This window comes from Oncorhynchus mykiss, unplaced genomic scaffold, assembly GCF_057628025.1.
Source record: "Oncorhynchus mykiss isolate SJ-2025 unplaced genomic scaffold, ASM5762802v1 scaffold93, whole genome shotgun sequence".
NCBI lineage: Eukaryota > Metazoa > Chordata > Actinopteri > Salmoniformes > Salmonidae > Oncorhynchus > Oncorhynchus mykiss.
Genome location: NW_028322092.1, coordinates 1217501 through 1241863, shown reverse-complemented (window position 1 = coordinate 1241863; position 24363 = coordinate 1217501). Strand labels below are relative to the sequence as shown.

The 24363-nt window shown below is 46.5% G+C and overlaps 1 protein-coding gene and 1 long non-coding RNA gene across 2 annotated transcripts in view; one reads left to right on the top strand and one right to left on the bottom strand.

Moving 5' to 3' along the window:
• Positions 1–383: 383 nt before the first annotated feature.
• On the bottom strand, positions 384–23100 carry LOC110525153 (14-3-3 protein beta/alpha-A). The gene is made up of 6 exons (XM_090228622.1): positions 22957–23100; positions 18661–18984; positions 16618–16741; positions 12344–12507; positions 5225–5320; positions 384–3270 (listed from the first exon to the last, which is right to left on the bottom strand). Exons 2-6 carry the CDS (start codon positions 18970–18972, stop codon positions 3214–3216), a joined length of 753 nt encoding a protein of 250 aa, XP_090084748.1. The 5' UTR covers positions 18973–18984; positions 22957–23100; the 3' UTR covers positions 384–3213.
• A 375-nt stretch (positions 23101–23475) lies between these two features.
• Positions 23476–24363, top strand: part of LOC149970150 (uncharacterized) — a 1293-nt gene continuing 405 nt past the window's right edge. Inside the window, exons 1-2 of the long non-coding RNA XR_016493777.1 lie at positions 23476–23859; positions 24201–24363. The exon at positions 24201–24363 is cut by the window's right edge and continues 405 nt beyond it. This is a non-coding gene — a long non-coding RNA (uncharacterized LOC149970150). The remainder of the gene's footprint in view (positions 23860–24200) is intronic.

The window sequence follows — 24363 nt, the reverse complement described above, 5'->3', positions numbered from 1 at the left end:
CCAGACTGGGTCACCGAGTTGCCAGACTGGGTCACCGAGTTGCCAGACTGGGTCACCGAGTTGCCAGACTGGGTCACCGAGTTGCCAGACTGGGTCACCGAGTTGCCAGACTGGGTCACCGAGTTGCCAGACTGGGTCACCGAGTTGCCAGACTGGGTCACCGAGTTGCCAGACTGGGTCACCGAGTTGCCAGACTGGGTCACCGAGTTGCCAGACTGGGTCACCGAGTTGCCAGACTGGGTCACCGAGTTGCCAGACTGGGTCACCGAGTTGCCAGACTGGGTCACCGAGTTGCCAGATTTGTGATCTCTTACCAAAGGCGTTGAGGGGGAAAAAAACCCTGGAGATTAAGAGCTCTAAAATAATTCAGATCGGACAACGTAAACTTTTAAATTATCTTTTTAATTCCACATACATGAAATAACATTTCCCTCCAGATAACAGTTATGCTTTAGGTGTTTCGTATGAAAATTTCCAAAAAAGACATGGACAAAGACAACCAGCCCAACAACAACCTCCCTTTTCTCCCCGTTAACTAGTTCTCAACCACAAGTATCAAAAGAAACCCTTAACTGGGGAAGGAAAGAAGAAGCAGCAACTAGATGAAGCAACGAGGGGAAATTCTTCCTTGCTCTGCTGGTTTTAAAAACAGTCTGAGTATTAGGAGTCCTCTTTGTTCTAGACTTTTCCCAAACCTCCTACTCGACACAGAAATACAAAATGACGTTAGCAGGTCAGTGAAACTGAAGAAGAAGAAGAAGCTGGAGCAGAACAGAGACAGTTTAATGGAATGTAACATCACTATCCAAGGTTTCCCTCTCAGCTGGAACCCTACTCCCTACATAGTGCACTACTGGAACCCTACTCCCTACATAGTGCACTACTGGAACCCTACTCCCTACATAGTGCACTACTGGAACCCTACTCCCTACATAGTGCACTACTGGAACCCTACTCCCTACATAGTGCACTACTGGAACCCTACTCCCTACATAGTGCACTACTGGAACCCTACTCCCTACATAGTGCACGGGTGTTTGACCAAGGTCCATAGGGTTCTGGTCTAAAAGTAGTGTACTTTATAGGGAATAGGGTGCCATTTTGGGGAGCACCACAACGACCACGCCAACCCACCATCGATAAGACGCCATCAGGACTATCCCCTAATGCTCCTGCCGTCAGTCGCCTGGCTACAGACTAAAACCGCTCGCTGCTGCCTCCTCCAATCAAGAGAGACTGATGTCGAACCACAAATGAATCAAGCAATGTTGTCAAGCACAAGATCTTTACCATGTAGACAGGTAGAGGACTAGACCAGGTTTATTCCCAACCTGAACACAGGTAGAGGACTAGACCAGGTTCATTCCCAACCTGAACACAGGTAGAGGACTAGACCAGGTTTATTCCCAACCTGAACACAGGTAGAGGACTAGACCAGGTTCATTCCCAACCTGAACACAGGTAGAGGACTAGACCAGGTTAATTCCCAACCTGAACACAGGTAAGGGACTAGACCAGGTTCATTCCCAACCTGAACACAGGTAGAGGACTAGACCAGGTTCATTCCCAACCTGAACACAGGTAGAGGACTAGACCAGGTTCATTCCCAACCTGAACACAGGTAGAGGACTAGACCAGGTTCATTCCCAACCTGAACACAGGTAGAGGACTAGACCAGGTTCATTCCCAACCTGAACACAGGTAGAGGACTAGACCAGGTTTATTCCCAACCTGAACACAGGTAGAGGACTAGACCAGGTTCATTCCCAACCTGAACACAGGTAGAGGACTAGACCAGGTTAATTCCCAACCTGAACACAGGTAGAGGACTAGACCAGGTTTATTCCCAACCTGAACACAGGTAGAGGACTAGACCAGGTTCATTCCCAACCTGAACACAGGTAGAGGACTAGACCAGGTTCATTCCCAACCTGAACACAGGTAGAGGACTAGACCAGGTTTATTCCCAACCTGAACACAGGTAGAGGACTACACCAGGTTCATTCCCAACCTGAACACAGGTAGAGGACTAGACCAGGTTCATTCCCAACCTGAACACAGGTAGAGGACTAGACCAGGTTTATTCCCAACCTGAACACAGGTAGAGGACTAGACCAGGTTCATTCCCAACCTGAACACAGGTAGAGGACTAGACCAGGTTCATTCCCAACCTGAACACAGGTAGAGGACTACACCAGGTTCATTCCCAACCTGAACACAGGTAGAGGACTACACCAGGTTCATTCCCAACCTGAACACAGGTAGAGGACTACACCAGGTTCATTCCCAACCTGAACACAGGTAGAGGACTAGACCAGGTTCATTGCATGAGTTGAGAAGTTCCCCTCCCCCGTCAACCTACATGTAACACCCTGTTGCTCCGCCCACAAATAATTATACGCTCAGTAGACAAGTCCCTCACCCCAACATACTATAATATATGTCCCAAAACCCCTCCCACAACCAAGTCCTGGAAAGCAACCCCTCCCACAACCAAGTCCTAGAAAGCAACCCCCTCCCACAACCAAGTCCTAGAAAGCAACCCCCTCCCACAACCAAGTCCTAGAAAGCAACCCCCTCCCACAACCAAGTCCTAGAAAGCAACCCCCTCCCACAACCAAGTCCTAGAAAGCAACCCCCTCCCACAACCAAGTCCTGGAAAGCAACCCCCCCCCACAACCAAGTCCTAGAAAGCAAACCCCTCCCACAACCAAGTCCTAGAAAGCAACCCCCTCCCACAACCAAGTCCTGGAAAGCAACCCCCTCCCACAACCAAGTCCTAGAAAGCAACCCCCTCCCACAACCAAGTCCTAGAAAGCAACCCCCTCCCACAACCAAGTCCTAGAAAGCAACCCCCTCCCACAACCAAGTCCTAGAAAGCAACCCCCTCCCACAACCAAGTCCTAGAAAGCAACCCCCTCCCACAACCAAGTCCTAGAAAGCAACCCCCTCCCACAACCAAGTCCTAGAAAGCAAACCCCTCCCACAACCAAGTCCTAGAAAGCAACCCCCTCCCACAACCAAGTCCTGGAAAGCAACCCCCCCCCACAATGATTCCCGAAAGAAGAGTAAACGCATGGAGAGATGAGGTGACAGACAGAACTAAAGAGAAGCGTTGGGCAGGATGAGGTGGTCAGTCTGTCTGTCTCAGTGTTGATAGATAGAGGATGATGACAGTCAGTCAGACAGACAGACCAGGGAACAGGAACCAGGTCAGTCTCTACCCTCCTCAGCATCCTCTCCATCTCCCTGGTTGTCTGAGGTCCACAGCTACAGAGATGAGAGAGAGGACAGAGATGAGAGAGAGGACCGAGATGAGAGAGAAGACCGAGATGAGAGAGAGGACCGAGATGAGAGAGAGGACCGAGATGAGAGAGAAGACCGAGATGAGAGAGAGGACCGAGATGAGAGAGAGGACCGAGATGAGAGAGAGGACCGAGATGAGAGAGAGGACCGAGATGAGAGGACAGAGATTAACAACATGTTAAAAAAAGACTGTAGGTCAACATACACATGACATGTCAGTAGAGCTGACCTCGGACTGAGTACATTCACTCATTCTACATTCTAGTCATTTAGTAGACTCTTTGATCCAGAGACGCTTACAGCAGTGAGTCATTTAGCAGACTCTCTGATTCAGAGCCACTAACAGTAGTGAGTCATTTAGCAGACTCTCTGTTCCAGAGACGCTTACAGCAGTGAGTCATTTAGTAGACTCTCTGTTCCAGAGACGCTTACAGCAGTGAGTCATTTAGCAGACTCTCTGATCCAAAGCCACTTACAGCAGTGAATCATTTAGCAGACTCTCTGATCCAAAGCCACTTACAGCAGTGAGTCATTTAGCAGACTCTCTGATTCAGAGCCACTAACAGTAGTGAGTCATTTAGTAGACTCTCTGATCCAGAGACGCTTACAGCAGTGAGTCATTTAGCAGACTCTCTGATCCAGAGCCACTAACAGTAGTGAGTCATTTAGCAGACTCTCTGATCCAGAGACGCTTACAGCAGTGAGTCATTTAGCAGACTCTCTGATCCAGAGACACTTACAGTAGAGTCATTTAGCAGACTCTTTGATCCAGACACTTACAGTAGTGAATCATTTAGCAGACTCTCTGATCCAGACACTTACAGTAGTGAATCATTTAGCAGAATCTCTAATCCAGAGCCACTTACAGTAGTGAATCATTTAGCAGACTCTCTGATCCAAAGCCACTTACAGCAGTGAGTCATTTAGCAGACTCTCTGATCCAAAGCCACTTACAGCAGTGAGTCATTTAGCAGACTCTCTGATTCAGAGCCACTAACAGTAGTGAGTCATTTAGTAGACTCTCTGTTCCAGAGACGCTTACAGCAGTGAGTCATTTAGTAGACTCTCTGATCCAGAGACGCTTACAGCAGTGAGTCATTTAGTAGACTCTCTGATCCAGAGCCACTAACAGTAGTGAATCATTTAGCAGAATCTCTAATCCAGAGCCACTTACAGTAGTGAATCATTTAGCAGAATCTCTAATCCAGAGCCACTTACAGTAGTGAATCATTTAGCAGACTCTCTGATCCAGAGCCACTTACAGTAGTGAGTCATTTAGCACTCTCTAATCCAGAGCCATTTACAGCAGTGAGTCATTTAGCAGACTCTCTGATCCAGAGCCACTAACAGTAGTGAATCATTTAGCAGACTCTTTGATCCAGAGCCACTAACAGTAGTGAGTCATTTAGCAGACTCTTTGATCCAGAGCCACTAACAGTAGTGAGTCATTTAGCAGACTCTTTGATCCAGAGCCACTAACAGTAGTGAGTCATTTAGCAGACTCTTTGATCCAGAGCCACTAACAGTAGTGAGTCATTTAGCAGACTCTCTAATCCAGAGCCACTAACAGCAGTGAGTCATTTAGCAGACTCTCTGATTCAGAGCCACTAACAGTAGTGAGTCATTTAGCAGACTCTCTGATCCAGAGCCACTAACAGCAGTGAGTCATTTAGCAGACTCTCTAATCCAGAGCCACTAACAGTAGTGAGTCATTTAGCAGACTCTCTACTGCAGTGAGCAGAGTGCATACATTTTCATATTTGTTCCTACTGGGTAGACGGGTTACGTAGCTCCTCTACCTTTGTCTCGGGAATATGTGACCGAAACAAATGGAGTGAGAGACACACCAGTAACTCTCCGACATCATAAGTCAACCCAGTGACAACAGGGAACTATGATTTCAGTACCCGACACTTACTGTCAAGTTGTCTCTCAGTAGCTGCATGATCAAGGTGCTGTCTTTGTAGGAGTCTTCACTCAGAGAATCCAGCTCTGCAATAGCGTCGTCGAAAGCCTGCAGGAGAACAGAAGTTAACATTTAAAAAATAAAACAATCACAGTGTTGTTCTACATTTCATACTGGATGACTGCGTATCGTTGGGTTTGGAGCTGGAGAGAAAGGCATCTCTCACTGTTACTTGGTCACGTGACATTAAAACCTGGAAGGAGAGAGGGAGGGGGAAACGCGCTTAGCTAGAACCTTCTCACCTCGACTCTGATAGGCCCTCATGTCGTTCATCAGGTTCTCCTGTAGGTGACAGGGCGACGTGTGGACAGAACCCGGGTGCTTCACAAAGCACGATCAAATTAATTAGCCAGTCATTTTGAGAAACATTAAGAAAGTTTGGTTAATTTGACTAAAATAAAATAAATAGACCAGTTATCTACCTTTGATAAGCAGCTAGTTAACTCCCATACCAATTTCAAATGTTTCTGAACTAATATCTGACTAACTCAGAAATATGAAGTTATTTCAGAATGAAAGTTAATTATGTTAGCTAGCTATCCCCAGTTAGATAACGCTCTGTGACGTTATGTTAGCTAGCTATCCCCAGTTAGATAACGCTCTGTGACATTATGTTAGCTTGCTATCCACAGTTAGATCATGCTCTGTTATGTTAGCTAGCTATCCCCAGTTAGATAATGCTCTGTGACATTATGTTAGCTAGCTATCCCCAGTTAGATAATGCTCTGTGACATTATGTTAGCTAGCTATCCCCAGTTAGATAACGCTCTGTGACATTATGTTAGCTAGCTATCCCCAGTTAGATAACGCTCTGTGACATTATGTTAGCTAGCTATCCCCAGTTAGATAACGCTCTGTGACATTATGTTAGCTAGCTATCCCCAGTTAGATAATGCTCTGTGACATTATGTTAGCTAGCTATCCCCAGTTAGATAATGCTCTGTGACATTATGTTAGCTAGCTATCCCCAGTTAGATAACGCTCTGTGACATTATGTTAGCTAGCTATCCCCAGTTAGATAACGCTCTGTGACATTATGTTAGCTAGCTATCCCCAGTTAGATCATGCTCTGTGACATTATGTTAGCTAGCTATCCCCAGTTAGATCATGCTCTGTGACATTATGTTAGCTAGCTATCCCCAGTTAGATAACGCTCTGTGACATTATGTTAGCTAGCTATCCCCAGTTAGATCATGCTCTGTGACATTATGTTAGCTAGCTATCCCCAGTTAGATAACGCTCTGTGACATTATGTTAGCTAGCTATCCCCAGTTAGATAACGCTCTGTGACATTATGTTAGCTAGCTATCCCCAGTTAGATAATGCTCTGTGACATTATGTTAGCTAGCTATCCCCAGTTAGATAATGCTCTGTGACATTATGTTAGCTAGCTATCCCCAGTTAGATAACGCTCTGTGACATTATGTTAGCTAGCTATCCCCAGTTAGATAACGCTCTGTGACATTATGTTAGCTAGCTATCCCCAGTTAGATCATGCTCTGTGACATTATGTTAGCTAGCTATCCCCAGTTAGATCATGCTCTGTGACATTATGTTAGCTAGCTATCCCCAGTTAGATAACGCTCTGTGACATTATGTTAGCTAGCTATCCCCAGTTAGATCATGCTCTGTGACATTATGTTAGCTAGCTATCCCCAGTTAGATAACGCTCTGTGACATTATGTTAGCTAGCTATCCCCAGTTAGATAACGCTCTGTGACATTATGTTAGCTAGCTATCCCCAGTTAGATAATGCTTTGTGACATTATGTTAGCTAGCATCAATTCCAATGATTTTACGGAGCTACGGTTCATATAAGTAAATAAGTAAATAGAAAATCAATTCATTAGGCCCTAACCTATGAATGTCACATGAATGGGAATAAAGATATCAATCTGTTGGTCACAGATCCGTTAAAAAAAACATTAGGGGGCGTGGATCAGAAAACCAGTCAGTATTTGGTGTGGATCAGAAAACCAGTCAGTATTTGGTGTGGATCAGAAAACCAGTCAGTATTTGGTGTGGATCAGAAAACCAGTCAGTATTTGGCGTGGATCAGAAAACCAGTCAGTATTTGGCGTGGATCAGAAAACCAGTCAGTATTTGGCGTGGATCAGAAAACCAGTCAGTATTTGGCGTGACCAACATTTACCTCATGCAGCGAGACACATCTCCTTCACAGAGTTGATCAGGCTGTTGATTGTGGCCTGGGGAATGTTGGGTAGCCTGTCTGGTAAGTATGCAGGCCATGGAAGAACTGGGACAGGAATTGTGACCAGATCCTTGTGACATGGGGCCGTGCTTTATCATGCTGAAACGTGAGGTGATGGAGGAGGATGAATGGCACGACAATGAGGCCTCGGGATCTCATCACGGTATCTCTGTGCATTCATTATGCTGAAACATGAGGTGATGGCGGCGGATGGATGGCACGACAATGAGGCCTCGGGATCTCGTCACGGTATCTCTGTGCATTCATTATGCTGAAACATGAGGTGATGGCGGCGGATGGATGGCACGACAATGAGGCCTCGGGATCTCGTCACGGTATCTCTGTGCATTCATTATGCTGAAACATGAGGTGATGGAGGAGGATGAATGGCACGACAACGGGGCCTCGGGATCTCATCACGGTATCTCTGTGCATTCAAATTGGCATCAATAAAAATGCCATTGTGTTCGTTGTCCGTAGCTTACGCCTGCCCATACCATAACCCCACCGCCACCATGGGACACTCTGTTTACAACGTTGACATCAGCAAACACCTCTCAAACACAACGCCACACTGCCCGGTACAGTTAAAACCGGAATTAATCCGTGAAGAGCACACAGGGTAGCCTAGTGGTTAAAGTGTAAAGGCGCCAGGGTAGCCTAGTGGTTAGAGCGTTGGACTAGTAACCGAAAGGTTGCAAGTTCAAATCCCCGAGCTGACAAGGTACAAATCTGTCGTTCTGCCCCCTGAACAGGCAGTTAACCTACTGTTCCTAGGCCGTCATTGAAAATAAGAATTTGTTCTTAACTGACTTGCCTGGTTAAATAAAGGTTAAATACCAGTGGCCATTGAAGGTTGAGCATTTCCCCATCGAAGGTTGAGCATTTCCCCATCGAAGGTTGAGCATTTCCCCACTGAAGGTTGAGCATTTCCCCATTGAAGGTTGAGCATTTCCCCATCGAAGGTTGAGCATTTCCCCATCGAAGGTTGAGCATTTCCCCATCGAAGGTTGAGCATTTCCCCACTGAAGGTTGAGCATTTCCCCATTGAAGGTTGAGCATTTCCCCATCGAAGGTTGAGCATTTCCCCATCGAAGGTTGAGCATTTCCCCATCGAAGGTTGAGCATTTCCCCACTGAAGGTTGAGCATTTCCCCATCGAAGGTTGAGCATTTCCCCATCGAAGGTTGAGCATTTCCCCATCGAAGGTTGAGCATTTCCCCATCGAAGGTTGAGCATTTCCCCATCGAAGGTTGAGCATTTCCCCATCGAAGGTTGAGCATTTCCCCATCGAAGGTTGAGCATTTCCCCATCGAAGGTTGAGCATTTCCCCATCGAAGGTTGAGCATTTCCCCATCGAAGGTTGAGCATTTCCCCATCGAAGGTTGAGCATTTCCCCATCGAAGGTTGAGCATTTCCCCATCGAAGGTTGAGCATTTCCCCATCGAAGTCGGTTACAACGCCAAACTGCAGTCAGGTCAAGACCCTGGTGAGGACGACGAGCACACAGATGACCTTCCCTGAGACGGTTTCTGACATTTTGAGCAGAAATTCTTCAGTTGTGTCAAACCCACGGTTTCATCAGCTGTGCGGGTGGCTGGTCTCAGATGATCCCTCAGGTGAAGAAGCTGGATGTGGAGGTCCTGGGTTGGCGTGGTAACACGTGGTCTGCGGTGAAGAAGCTGGATGTGGAGGTCCTGGGTTGGCATGGTTGTGAGGCCCGGTTGGACGTACAGCAAACATTTTCTAAGACGACGTTGGAGGCGGCTTATGGTAGAGGAATTAACATTAAATTATGTTTTGTGACAAAACTGCAAATTTTAGAGTGGCCTTTTATTGTCCCCCAGCACAAGGTGCACCTGTGATCACGCTGTTTAATCAGCTTCTTGATATGCCACACCTGTCCAGGTGGATGGATTATCTTGGTAACAGGTAGTAACAGGTAGTAAACACATTTGTGCATAAAATTTGAGATAAATAGTATTTTTGTGCGTTTGGAACATTTCTGGGATCTTTTAGCTCATGAAACACGGGACCAACACTTTACCTGTTGCGTTTATATTTTTGTCCAGTATTGATGCGCAATGGATTATGATCATTGTAGTTAATTACCACATTTTATGCGCTAAACTATGTATAATATTAGCCTGTTGGAAACTACAACTCGACTTGCCTGGTTAAATAAAGGTTAAATAAATAAAAACTTCTCCAGCGTACCAGTGGCCATTGAAGGTTGAGCATTTCCCCATCGAAGGTTGAGCATTTCCCCATCGAAGGTTGAGCATTTCCCCACTGAAGGTTGAGCATTTCCCCATTGAAGGTTGAGCATTTCCCCATCGAAGGTTGAGCATTTCCCCATCGAAGGTTGAGCATTTCCCCACTGAAGGTTGAGCATTTCCCCATTGAAGGTTGAGCATTTCCCCATCGAAGGTTGAGCATTTCCCCATCGAAGGTTGAGCATTTCCCCATCGAAGGTTGAGCATTTCCCCACTGAAGGTTGAGCATTTCCCCATCGAAGGTTGAGCATTTCCCCATCGAAGGTTGAGCATTTCCCCATCGAAGGTTGAGCATTTCCCCATCGAAGGTTGAGCATTTCCCCATCGAAGGTTGAGCATTTCCCCATCGAAGGTTGAGCATTTCCCCATCGAAGGTTGAGCATTTCCCCATCGAAGGTTGAGCATTTCCCCATCGAAGGTTGAGCATTTCCCCATTGAAGGTTGAGCATTTCCCCATCGAAGGTTGAGCATTTCCCCATCGAAGGTTGAGCATTTCCCCATCGAAGGTTGAGCATTTCCCCATCGAAGTCGGTTACAACGCCAAACTGCAGTCAGGTCAAGACCCTGGTGAGGACGACGAGCACACAGATGACCTTCCCTGAGACGGTTTCTGACATTTTGAGCAGAAATTCTTCAGTTGTGTCAAACCCACGGTTTCATCAGCTGTGCGGGTGGCTGGTCTCAGATGATCCCTCAGGTGAAGAAGCTGGATGTGGAGGTCCTGGGTTGGCGTGGTAACACGTGGTCTGCGGTGAAGAAGCTGGATGTGGAGGTCCTGGGTTGGCATGGTTGTGAGGCCCGGTTGGACGTACAGCAAACATTTTCTAAGACGACGTTGGAGGCGGCTTATGGTAGAGGAATTAACATTAAATTATGTTTTGTGACAAAACTGCAAATTTTAGAGTGGCCTTTTATTGTCCCCCAGCACAAGGTGCACCTGTGATCACGCTGTTTAATCAGCTTCTTGATATGCCACACCTGTCCAGGTGGATGGATTATCTTGGTAACAGGTAGTAACAGGTAGTAAACACATTTGTGCATAAAATTTGAGATAAATAGTATTTTTGTGCGTTTGGAACATTTCTGGGATCTTTTAGCTCATGAAACACGGGACCAACACTTTACCTGTTGCGTTTATATTTTTGTCCAGTATTGATGCGCAATGGATTATGATCATTGTAGTTAATTACCACATTTTATGCGCTAAACTATGTATAATATTAGCCTGTTGGAAACTACAACTCCCTACAGCCTCACAGTTCAGGCTGGATCTGATTTATCTCTAGAGAAACTACAACTCCCTACTACATCACAGTTCAGGCTGGATCTGATTTATCTCTAGAGAAACTACAACTCCCTTCTACCTCACAGTTCAGGCTGGATCTGATTTATCTCTAGAGAAACTACAACTCCCTTCTACCTCACAGTTCAGGCTGGATCTGATTTATCTCTAGAGAAACTACAACTCCCTTCTACCTCACAGTTCAGGCTGGATCTGATTTATCTCTAGAGAAACTACAACTCCCTACTACATCACAGTTCAGGCTGGATCTGATTTATCTCTAGAGAAACTACAACTCCCTACTACATCACAGATCAGGCTGGATCTGATTTATCTCTAGAGAAACTACAACTCCCTACTTCAATGGGGCATTGAGCTCATATAAAAAATAAAAAATGTTTCAATGTAAATTCAATTTTGGTTAATCGCTCAGCACGACCAACCAAATTGCGCCCTGGGAATTCAGCCAATCAGCGGGCGCAGCAGGTGTAGACTTTACTGTGAAATGCTGACTGACAATAATGAGACTATATACACAAGGAGTACCAGTATAAAGGCCCTAGAGCAGTGACCCCAGTGACCCCATGTATAAAGGCCCTAGAGCAGTGACCCCATGTATAAAGACCCTAGAGCAGTGACCCCATGTATAAAGACCCTAGAGCAGTGACCCCACGTATAAAGACCCTAGAGCAGTGACCCCACGTATAAAGACCCTACAGCAGTGACCTCAGTGATCCCATGGATAAAGACCCTACAGCAGTGACCCCAGTGACCCCATGTATAAAGACCCTAGAGCAGTGACCCGAGTGACCCCATGTATAAAGACCCTAGAGCAGTGACCCCCTGTATACAGACCCTAGAGCAGTGACCCCATGTATAAAGACCCTAGAGCAGTGACCTCAGTGATCCCATGGATAAAGACCCTACAGCAGTGACCCCAGTGACCCCATGTATAAAGACCCTAGAGCAGTGACCCGAGTGACCCCATGTATAAAGACCCTAGAGCAGTGACCCCCTGTATACAGACCCTAGAGCAGTGACCCCATGTATAAAGACCCTAGATCAGTGACCCCAGTGACCCCCTGTATAAAGACCCTAGATCAGTAACCCCAGTGACCCCATGTATAAAGACCTACATGTCACTTCAGTCCCAAACCAATCTTTGTTTTCTTCTCTTCTACCTCAGGCACCGACGACCCTTTGAAAACAACCCGCGGCCCACCAGTCGAGACTCTCTGCCCTAATCAGGACTGTCAACCTCATCATCGAGCGGCCATCTCGGACGGGCTCATAACCACATACCGTCTTGGCCAGTTTGCAGGCCTGCTCGGGGGAGTTGAGGATCTCGTAGTAGAAGACAGAGAAGTTGAGAGCCAGGCCCAGACGAATCGGGTGGGTGGGTTGCATGTCCTTCTTGCTGATCTCAAACGCGTCCTTATAGGCCTCCTGGGAGTTACCGATGATGGCTGGAGAGAGGAAGATTAGAAATATACTTCTTTAAATACATACATCTCTTTAAGGGGATAACTTTTATTTCAGACAGTGTTCCGTCTTTAAGATTAGAAATTATAACCCCTCCCCCCCACAAAAAATACAACTTGAAAAACTAAAGAGCAAGAAAATCCTGGCATGTTGTGGGCTGGAGGGAACGTCTGTAGTCAGTGAGTGAAAGAGATAACGTTATCACAATGGTTGTCGTGGTAAAGGTGGGCGGGACCGTGGGCCTACGAGGAGCATTAAGTTAAGGTAAGGTCTACTTCCTGTGCCAGTTCCAGAGAGGTGGAGACTAGATGACGTCTTCCACTGTGCAGCTCAACACAACAGACTGACACGAAGAGGAACCGAGCCCTGCACACATTCTCGCTCTGATTAGCATCTACTGGTCTCCCTCACAGCTTCCTGTAGTCACTAGAACCAGCCTCCCTCCCAGATTCCTGTAGTCACTACAACCAGCCTCTCTCACAGCTTCCTGTAGTCACTACAACCAGCCTCCCTCACAGCTTCCTGTAGTCACTACAACCAGCCTCCCTCACAGCTTCCTGTAGTCACTACAACCAGCCTCCCTCACAGCTTCCTGTAGTCACTACCACCAGCCTCCCTCACAGCTTCCTGCAGCAACTAGAACCAGCCTCCCTCACAGCTTCCTGCAGTCACTAGAACCAGCTTCTACTGGGCTCCCTCACAGCTTCCTTCAGTCACTAGAACCAGCCTCCCTCACAGCTTCCTGTAGTCACTAGAACCAGCCTCCCTCACAGCTTCCTGTAGTCACTAGAACCAGCCTCCCTCACAGCTTCCTGTAGTCACTAGAACCAGCCTCCCTCACAGCTTCCTGTAGTCACTACAACCAGCCTCCCTCACAGCTTCCTGTAGTCACTACAACCAGCCTCCCTCACAGCTTCCTGTAGTCACTAGAACCAGCCTCCCTCACAGCTTCCTGTAGTCACTAGAACCAGCCTCCCTCACAGCTTCCTGTAGTCACTAGAACCAGCCTCCCTCACAGCTTCCTGTAGTCACTAGAACCAGCCTCCCTCACAGCTTCCTGCAGTCACTAGAACCAGCCTCCCTCACAGCTTCCTTCAGCCACTAGAACCAGTCTCCCTCACAGCTTCCTTCAGCCACTAGAACCAGTCTCCCTCACAGCTTCCTGCAGTCACTAGAACCAGCCTCCCTCACAGCTTCCTGCAGTCACTAGAACCAGCCTCCCTCACAGCTTCCTGCAGTCACTAGAACCAGCCTCCCTCACAGCTTCCTGCAGTCACTAGAACCAGCCTCCCTCACAGCTTCCTGTAGTCACTACAACCAGCCTCCCTCACAGCTTCCTGTAGTCACTAGAACCAGCCTCTACTGGGCTCCCTCACGGTTTCCTTCAGTCACTAGAACCAGCCTCTACTGGCTTCCCTCAGCCACTAGAACCAGCCTCCCTCACAGCTTCCTGTAGTCACTAGAACCAGCCTCCCCACACCTAACCCTAATGACCCCGCTATGACTCCTATGAACAACACACCTAACCCTAATGACCCCGCTATGACTCCTATGAACAACACACCTAACCCTAATGACCCCGCTATGACTCCTATGAACAACACACCTAACCCTAATGACCCCGCTATGACTCCTATGAACAACACACCTAACCCTAATGACCCCGCTATGACTCCTATGAACAACACACCTAACCCTAATGACCCTGCTATGACTCCTATGAACACACCTAACCCTAATGACCCCGCTATGACTCCTATGAACAACACACCTAACCCTAACGACCCCGCTATGACCCCTATGAATAACACACCTAACCCTAATGACCCTGCTATGACTCCTATGAACACACCTAACCCTAATGACCCCGCTATGACTCCTATGAACAACACACCTAACCCTAATGACCCCACTATGACCCCTATGAACAACACACCTAACCCTAATGACCCCGCTATGACTCCTATGAACACACCTAACCCTAATGACCCCGCTATGACCCCTATGAACACACCTAACCCTAATGACCCCTAATGACCCCTATGAACACACCTAACCCTAATGACCCCGCTATGACTCCTATGAATAACACTAGGATTATGTAGGACACACCCTTATGTTTCAGAGGGCCCAATGAGGTCAGTTTCCTGGGCGTGGCATCACCACGGAGTAAGGATTATAGAAGACCTAAAGCCCTGGATCAACCAGAGGGCCACAGCTCTACTGCTGCAACACAAAGTAAACAGGGCAACACCCTTCTCTTCCCCTCTCTTTCTCTCTCCTAGTGGCCTTCCGAGACAGCCGTTTACCGGGCCTCCTAGGAGGCCCTGAAATGAACTATTTAATTCCCATTGCCAATGACAAGGAGGAACACAGAACGGCAACTCCTCTATTTAAAAAGGGGACAATGATGCGATCAGCTGTCCATAAAGACACCTAATAAATAAATGCATTGACATTAATTTGCAGTGGGTTTAAGTTGGTTTGTGTTTCTTGCCCAGATATGAAGGATTCTGTTTCGACGGCGTGATGACGACTCAATGATTGTTATTTTCTAGACAGAAGATACAAAAAAAATTGTTGTTTCACTTCATTTAATTCAATTCAACCCCAGACATCCTTCAGGACTGAAACACTGTCTAAAATACTGTCACCCTGATTCGTAAAAGACTGTCACATCCCCCCCCAAAATAAAAGAAGTAGACGGCCCATTACGTCACAAAAGGTTGATATCAAACCTGTCTACCTCCAGAGGTGTGTATCACACACCTGTATTCCTGTTCCCCAACAGACACACCTGTCTTCCTGTTCCCTAACACAGACACACACCTGTCTTCCTGTTCCCCAACACAGACACACACCTGTCTTCCTGTTCCCTAACACAGACACACACCTGTCTTCCTGTTCCCCAACACAGACACACACCTGTCTTCCTGTTCCCCAACACAGACACACACCTGTCTTCCTGTTCCCCAACACAGACACACACATGTCTTCCTGTTCCCCAACACAGACACACACCTGTCTTCCTGTTCCCCAACACAGACACACACCTGTCTTCCTGTTCCCCAACACAGACACACACCTGTCTTCCTGTTCCCCATCACAGAAACACACCTGTCTTCCTGTTCCCCATCACAGAAACACACCTGTCTTCCTGTTCCCCATCACAGAAACACACCTGTCTTCCTGTTCCCCAACAGACACACCTGTCTTCCTGTTCCCCAACACAGACACACACCTGTCTTCCTGTTCCCCATCACAGACACACACCTGTCTTCCTGTTCCCCAACACACACACACCTGTCTTCCTGTTCCCCATCACAGAAACACACCTGTCTTCCTGTTCCCCAACACAGACACACACCTGTCTTCCTGTTCCCCAACACACACCTGTCTTCCTGTTCCCCAACACACACCTGTCTTCCTGTTCCCCAACACAGACACACACCTGTCTTCCTGTTCCCCAACACAGACACACACCTGTCTTCCTGTTCCCCAACACAGACACACACCTGTCTTCCTGTTCCCCAACACAGACACACACCTGTCTTCCAGTTCCCCAACACAGACACACACCTGTCTTCCTGTTCCCCAACACAGACACACACCTGTCTTCCTGTTCCCCAACACAGACACACACCTGTCTTCCTGTTCCCCAACACAGACACACACCTGTCTTCCTGTTCCCCAACACAGACACACACCTGTCTTCCTGTTCCCCAACACAGACACACACCTGTCTTCCTGTTCCCCAACACAGACACACACCTGTCTTCCTGTTCCCCATCACAGAAACACACCTGTCTTCCTGTTCCCCATCACAGAAACACACCTGTCTTCCTGTTCCCCAACACAGAAACACACCTGTCTTCCTGTTCCCCAACACAGACACACACCTGTCTTCCTGTTCCCCATCACAGACACACACCTGTCGTCCTGTTCCCCAACACAGACACACACCTGTCTTCCTGTTCCCCATCACAGAAACACACCTGTCTTCCTGTTCCCCAACACAGACACACACCTGTCTTCCTGTTCCCCAACACAGACACCTGATTGGCTAGCACAAAGGGACTTATCACGGGGCTTACCGGCTTTCTCCTCTCCAATCGCCACCTCGGCTAAGTAGCGGTAGTAATCTCCTTTCATTTTCAAATAGAACACTTTGCTCTCGGCCGGAGTAGCATTGGGGATGAGGAACTGGTTCAGAAGACCCTGTAGAGAGAGACAGACGGAAGACAAGTTTTTGTTAGAAATATGCAAATCAAACACCCAGCCACCACACTCAGTTATTTACATGTGAATTGTTGGCTCTAGTCTACAGGACCGTCATTTGCAGCTCTGCAAAAGGTATCACCTAACATTGTGTAGGCAGGTCTAGACCCCCCAGCACCAGTTTCTCTGGAAATCACATCTAGTCGTGTGATGTAGTAGTAAGGGAGTTGTAGTTAGTTTCCAGCCGTGTGATGTAGTAGTAGGGAGTTGTAGTTAGTTTCCAGCCGTGTGATGTAGTAGTAAGGGAGTTGTAGTTTCCAGCCGTGTGATGTAGTAGTAGGGAGTTGTAGTTTCCAGCCGTGTGATGTAGTAGTAGGGAGTTGTAGTTTCCAGCCGTGTGATGTAGTAGGGAGTTGTAGTTTCCAGCCGTGTGATGTAGTAGTAGGGAGTTGTAGTTTCCAGCCGTGTGATGTAGTAGGGAGTTGTAGTTTCCAGCCGTGTGATGTAGTAGTAGGGAGTTGTAGTTTCCAGCCGTGTGATGTAGTAGTAGGGAGTTGTAGTTTCCAGCCGTGTGATGTAGTAGTAGGGAGTTGTAGTTTCCAGCCGTGTGATGTAGTAGTAGGGAGTTGTAGTTTCCAGCCGTGTGATGTAGTAGTAGGGAGTTGTAGTTTCCAGCTGTGTGATGTAGTAGTAAGGGAGTTGTAGTTTCCAGCCGTGTGATGTAGTAGTAGGGAGTTGTAGTTTCCAGCCGTGTGATGTAGTAGTAGGGAGTTGTAGTTAGTTTCCAGCCGTGTGATGTAGTAGTAGGGAGTTGTAGTTTCCAGCCGTGTGATGTAGTAGTAGGGAGTTGTAGTTTCCAGCTGTGTGATGTAGTAGTAGGGAGTTGTAGTTTCCAGCCGTGTGATGTAGTAGGGAGTTGTAGTTTCCAACAGGCCAATATTCTACATACAGTGCATTGGGAAAGTATTCAGACCCCTTGACTTTGTCCACGTTGTTACGTTACAGCCTTATTCTAAAATGGATTTTTTTAAATGCATCAATCTATATACAATACTCCATAATGACAAAGCAAAAACAGGTTTAGAGATTTATGAATTAAACCGTAAATGTTACAATAACATAAGTATTCAGACCCTTAACTCAGTACTGCCCTGAACCACCCGACTCCTCTAGAACACGGTTCCTGGGTAATGCCCTGAACCACCAGACTCCTCTAGAACACGGTTCCTGGGTAATGCCCTGAACATGGTTCCTGGGTAATGCCCTGAACCACCCGACTCCTCTAGAACACGGTTCCTGGGTAATGCCCTGAACATGGTTCCTGGGTAATGCCCTGAACCACCCGACTCCACTAGAACCACATGACTGACTCATCTAGAACGTGGATCCCCGAACTCTGTCCTTGGGGCCCACCCTGGGTGAGAGAGACACATATATCCCCTGGGTGAGAGAGACACATATATCCCCTGGGTGAGAGAGACATATATCCCCTGGGTGAGAGACACACATATCCCCTGGGTGAGAGAGATGCATATCCCCTGGGTGAGAGAGAGAGAGACATCCCCTGGGTGAGAGAGAGACATCCCCTGGGTGAGAGAAAGACAACGGGACCGACAGGTGAGAAATGGCCTAACGAGCTGAACGAGGCCCTACGAACTGGCTAACAGCTAATTACACTGAGCTGATTACTGTCAGACCAGGGCTAGAACCAGGCAGGCAGGAAAACCTCAATCATTTCAAGAGGGAGGGAGGGACAAGGTTTGGGTGAGAGCCCCAGTCGTAGCACCTCTCGTCAATAAATTGACATAGCAAACTGGTTGACGGAAAATAAATTATATGACATTTTGAAGGTTGAAAACTCACGGTGGGTCAAAGCCACCGAGAGAGAGAGAGCACCTCCCCTTCCCCAGTCGTCTTACCAGCACATCGTTACAGATCTCCTTCAGTTCCTTCTCTATCTTCTCCCTGTACTCCTTGGCCATGGCCTGCTTCTTCTCGCTGCCCTCAGTCTTCTGCTCGATGCTGGACACCACCCTCCAGGAGGAACGCCGAGCGCCCACCACGTTCTTATAGGCCACAGAGAGGAGGTTCCGCTCCTCGTTGGACAACTGGGTGCCTTCCTCTGTCACAGCCTTCATGGAGGCCGCCATGTCGTCGTAGCGCTCGGCCTGCTCCGCCAGCTTGGCCTTCTGGACCAGCTCCTTCTGAACCACCTCGCTCTTGTCAACCATGGCTACTCAGGACTGAGGACAGATAAGAAGAAACATGGCTGCCATGGTTACTGGGGACCGAGGAGAGAGAGAAGGGACGGCGGAGAGAGAAGAAGGGACTGAGGAGAGAGAAGAAGGGACTGAGGAGAGAGAGAAGGGACTGAGGAGAGAGAGAAGGGACCGAGGAGAGAGAGAAGGGACCGAGGAGAGAGAGAAGGGACGGAGGAGAGAGAGAAGAAACATGTCAACCATGGTTACTGGGGACTGAGGAGAGAGAAGAAACATATCAACCATGGTTACTGGGGACTGAGGAGAGAAGAAGAAACATGTCAACCATGGTTACTGGGGACTGAGGAGAGAGAAGAAGAAATATCAACCATGGTTACTAGGGACTGAGGAGAGAGAAGAAGAAATATCAACCATGGTTACTGGGGACTGAGGAGAGAAGAAGAAACATATCAACCATGGTTACTGGGGACTGAGGAGAGAGAAGAAGAAATATCAACCATGGTTACTGGGGACTGAGGAGAGAAGAAGAAATATCAACCATAGTTACTAGGGACTGAGGAGAGAGAAGAAGAAATATCAACCATGGTTACTGGGGACTGAGGAGAGAAGAAGAAATATCAACCATGGTTACTGGGGACTGAGGAGAGAGAAGAAGAAATATCAACCATGGTTACTGGGGACTGAGGAGAGAAGAAGAAACATATCAACCATGGTTACTAGGGACTGAGGAGAGAGAAGAAGAAATATCAACCATGGTTACTAGGGACTGAGGAGAGAGAAGAAGAAATATCAACCATGGTTACTAGGGACTGAGGAGAGAGAAGAAGAAATATCAACCATGGTTACTAGGGACTGAGGAGAGAGAGAAGAAACATATCAACCATGGTTACTGGGGACTGAGGAGAGAAGAAGAAACATATCAACCATGGTTACTAGGGACTGAGAAGAGAGAGAAGAAGAAACATATCAACCATGGTTACTAGGGACTGAGAAGAGAGAGAAGAAGAAACATATCAACACCATGGTTACTAGGGACTGAGGAGAGAGAAGAAGAAACATGTCAACCATGGTTACTGGGGACTGAGGAGAGAGAAGAAGAAATATCAACCATGGTTACTGGGGACTGAGGAGAGAAGAAGAAATATCAACCATGGTTACTAGGGACTGAGGAGAGAGAAGAAGAAATATCAACCATGGTTACTAGGGACTGAGGAGAGAAGAAACATATCAACCATGGTTACTAGGGACTGAGGAGAGAGAAGAAGAAATATCAACCATGGTTACTGGGGACTGAGGAGAGAAGAAGAAATATCAACCATGGTTACTAGGGACTGAGGAGAGAGAAGAAGAAATATCAACCATGGATACTGGGGACTGAGGAGAGAAGAAGAAATATCAACCATGGTTACTAGGGACTGAGGAGAGAGAAGAATAAATATCAACCATGGTTACTAGGGACTGAGGAGAGAGAAGAAGAAATATCAACCATGGTTACTAGGGACTGAGGAGAGAGAAGAAGAAATATCAACCATGGTTACTAGGGACTGAGGAGAGAGAAGAAACATGTCAACCATGGTTACTAGGGACTGAGAAGAGAGAGAAGAAGAAACATGTCAACCATGGTTACTAGGGACTGAGGAGAGAAGAAGAAACATATCAACCATGGTTACTAGGGACTGAGGAGAGAGAAGAAGAAATATCAACCATGGTTACTGGGGACTGAGGAGAGAAGAAGAAACATATCAACCATGGTTACTAGGGACTGAGGAGAGAGAAGAAGAAATATCAACCATGGTTACTAGGGACTGAGGAGAGAGAAGAAGAAATATCAACCATGGTTACTAGGGACTGAGGAGAGAGAAGAAACATATCAACCATGGTTACTAGGGACTGAGGAGAGAGAAGAAGAAATATCAACCATGGTTACTAGGGACTGAGGAGAGAGAAGAAGAAACATATCAACCATGGTTACTAGGGACTGAGGAGAGAGAAGAAGAAACATGTCAACCATGGTTACTAGGGACTGAGGAGAGAGAAGAAACATATCAACCATGGTTACTAGGGACTGAGGAGAGAAGAAGAAGAAATATCAACCATGGTCACTGGGGACTGAGGAGAGAGAAGAAGAAAAGTAGCCATGGTTACTAGGGACTGAGGAGAGAAGAAGAAACATGTCAACCATGGTTACTGGGGACTGAGGAGAGAAATGTTGGCATGGCATGTGTCTGGAATGGCTGATACAATACAGGAGAGAAATGTTGGCATGTGGTACAGGGTCAAGCTGCAGTGGAGCGCCCCTGAACGGAGAGCAAGTTAGGTGTCCTACTCAAGGGCACACCGGTAAGGGATTGTTGTTACAATCTGAACCCAGAAGCCCTGCAGTTACCAGATCCATTCCCAGCTCACGACCCGGGATTCAAATCGACAACTGCCCACAACAACACGGAACAAAGTCCAGGAAATCTAACCTATAGCTAGCACCAAAGCAAAGTAACAACTCATAAACTCAGGGTAATTCCTGATTCTAAAAAAAAAAAAAAAAAACAAGCACCAGAACAAGTTTAAATATCACTAAACGTAGCCGTTTGTTCCTCATGTCATCTAGAAACGAAAGTGAGTTGCGGTTGTGATCCACAAAGTAACAAATGCAAAGCATAAACCAGGACCGCCCAAAACAGACGGCAGTGAGAATAGTTCTACACCGAATCAATAACCGACATCTGCTGGTACCGTGCAGAATGGCCCACGGGTCTACAGACAACACTGATGCACCACGCTCAATCAATCCCATATTTTCCATTCCGTAATATAGACACATGTAGACTAGCCTGGTACTGTGGCTTGGGGGTCATGTGAGACGTGCACTGTGGATTTCCGCTAACACGCTATGGCGCCTTTGCGCTGGAAACATTATCCAGGTTAAGACATGATATGGATGGTATGTACGACACAGCAGTGAAAGCACACTAGCCTGGTTCCTACGGTGTAAAGAAAAACGCGGATGTGCATTCACGCCCTGCCATGCCACACCCATGTTGTACCTGTTGTAAATGATTAGCACAGAATGGCAAGCATTTACACACACAGATGGCGACTGACATACTGTACAATTCATGTACTGTTAGTTAGCTACATTGAATGTCCAACGGATGTAAAAGTTAAGATGGATTCATCGCTGAGTTCGCTGTAATCGCCAACGGGAGGATGTCGTCCCCGCCTTAAAATGACAACGGTATTACTACTGTTTCTCATCCGGATAGTACTAGTGAACCCGGCATTGCACACACTCAAACCGTGCCTGGGACATAACATAGATCGATCAAAATGAAAGGGTTTTAAATAGTCAGATTCGGTTTGTTACTTTATTTATACGAGTTAGTTAGCTGACAAGGCCGCTAACTGAGTTATCCATGCGAGTAAAGTGTTGGTCGTGATCTGCCTCCAAAAAACCGACGGGGGATTTTTTTCATATTTATTCCAACGACAACATGTTTTAAATATCAAACAACTGTTTTGTGTCAGTAAACGACGAATACTGGGTCCACAAACGGTTTTATATGTAGCTAGCGAGCCAGCTAGGTTTGTGCCGACCAAGCCCATGTTGAATAAACTCAGTTGGTTTAGCCGAGCTACATGTCTGCTATTGCTAACTAAATTCAACAGATTAGCTAACATGCAATTGTCGACCACAATAGGTATAAAAAGAAAAAGGTAACTACTTGAAACCAACTCGAAACCTGACATGCACACACAAAAAAACCTGTCCTAGCGAGAACAATCCCCCCCCAAAGAAACAAAACAGGTAGCTATTGTTCTTTGGTCGGCTAGCTACATTCCTAGCTAACGTTAGCCACCTGACAAAAAACTAACTGGATCTCTACCGTTACATATACTACCCGCTATTTTTCCCTCAAAGTAAGATCCATAGTGAACACATACATACATCAAAACATTTGTTTAACATGACTTTTTTTAAACTTAGAACAAGCCTCTTACCTGAGTGCAAAGGGCTAGTGGTGTTGTCGGTGTGGCTCGCTAGCTACGTTACACAGCTGCTTCTCTCACAACCGGTCTGAATGTCGAGTCCACGGGGTTTCCCTCCAATCACACCCCAGTAGCAGGGACGCACTGGGGGTCACTAGTTACCACAGCCACAAAGTCAGAATTTTATTTATTTATTACGAACACAACAAATACAAAAAAATAGTCAGATTTTTAAAAATGTATTTATTGTTTTATTATGAACACAACAAATACAAAAAACAGTCAGATTTTTTTATTTATTTTTTATTTATTATGAACACATAATAAATAATATGACTAATATAATAATATAATATGACTAATCCCCCCGCTTATTTCTAAAAAATTTATCTTATTAAAAATCTGATTTAAAAAAAAAACTAACTTTAAAACACACTGCTCACATTATTCCTTAACCTTAAATGAAAGACCAAAAAGGAACGTTTTTTTGTTTTGTTTGCTTTCAATGAATTTATATGAGTATAGCCAATCTGGGGCCTGTTGCACAAAAGTAGAATTAAGACATCCGGGATAAATGACTCAGCTGAGCTCAATGAAGCCAAAACATGTGCGTCCAGGCTTAATTGGTTGCACAAAGACCAAGCCAGGATGAGCAGACACGGATTCATTAAGCCAGGTGAAACCAATCCTGGATAGGTGCGCGCTCACGGCTCACTCAAATAGACCCCGCCACAGATCACAGATTAACTGATTTACCATGGCAACTAGAGCCGCGTACTTTTCCCCGTCGGAAGCACAAATCCTCATGGAGGCATACGAGGAGGTAAAAGATATAATTAAGAAGAAAGGCAACACCGCCAATGTGATAAAGCAAAGAGAAAAAGCGTGGCAAAGTATTGCAGACCGCCTGAATGCGTAAGTAGTGCACAATTACACACTCACCGCTCCGCTGAAACATCACAATTACAATTCAAATATTTAATTCACATCTCCAAAAATGCAGTTGTACTGTAATTATGAAACGGTTAAATTTTTTATTGAAATGCACTGCAGATATGAGTGAAATTGTGTAAAGTAACTCCATCACACTGTATAAAGCTATGATACATTTTTTGATATTTTTACTGAAAACAAGACAAAAATACCAAGTAATTACCATTAAATGTGTGTGTGTGTGTGTGTGTGTGTGTGTGTGTGTGTGTGTGTGTGTGTGTGTGTGTGTATTAAACATGAACGGGCCAAAACGGACATGGCAGCAGGTCAAAATCAAATACAAGAACATTCTGCAGAATGGTATGGTCCCTGACTAATATTTAACAAAGCACAAGCATATATTGTGGGGCCTTCACCAGCCATGGACTGGGACAATCCGGCAATCTTCCCTGATGACGACAGTGGTCGGCTGCTGAGGGACCAATA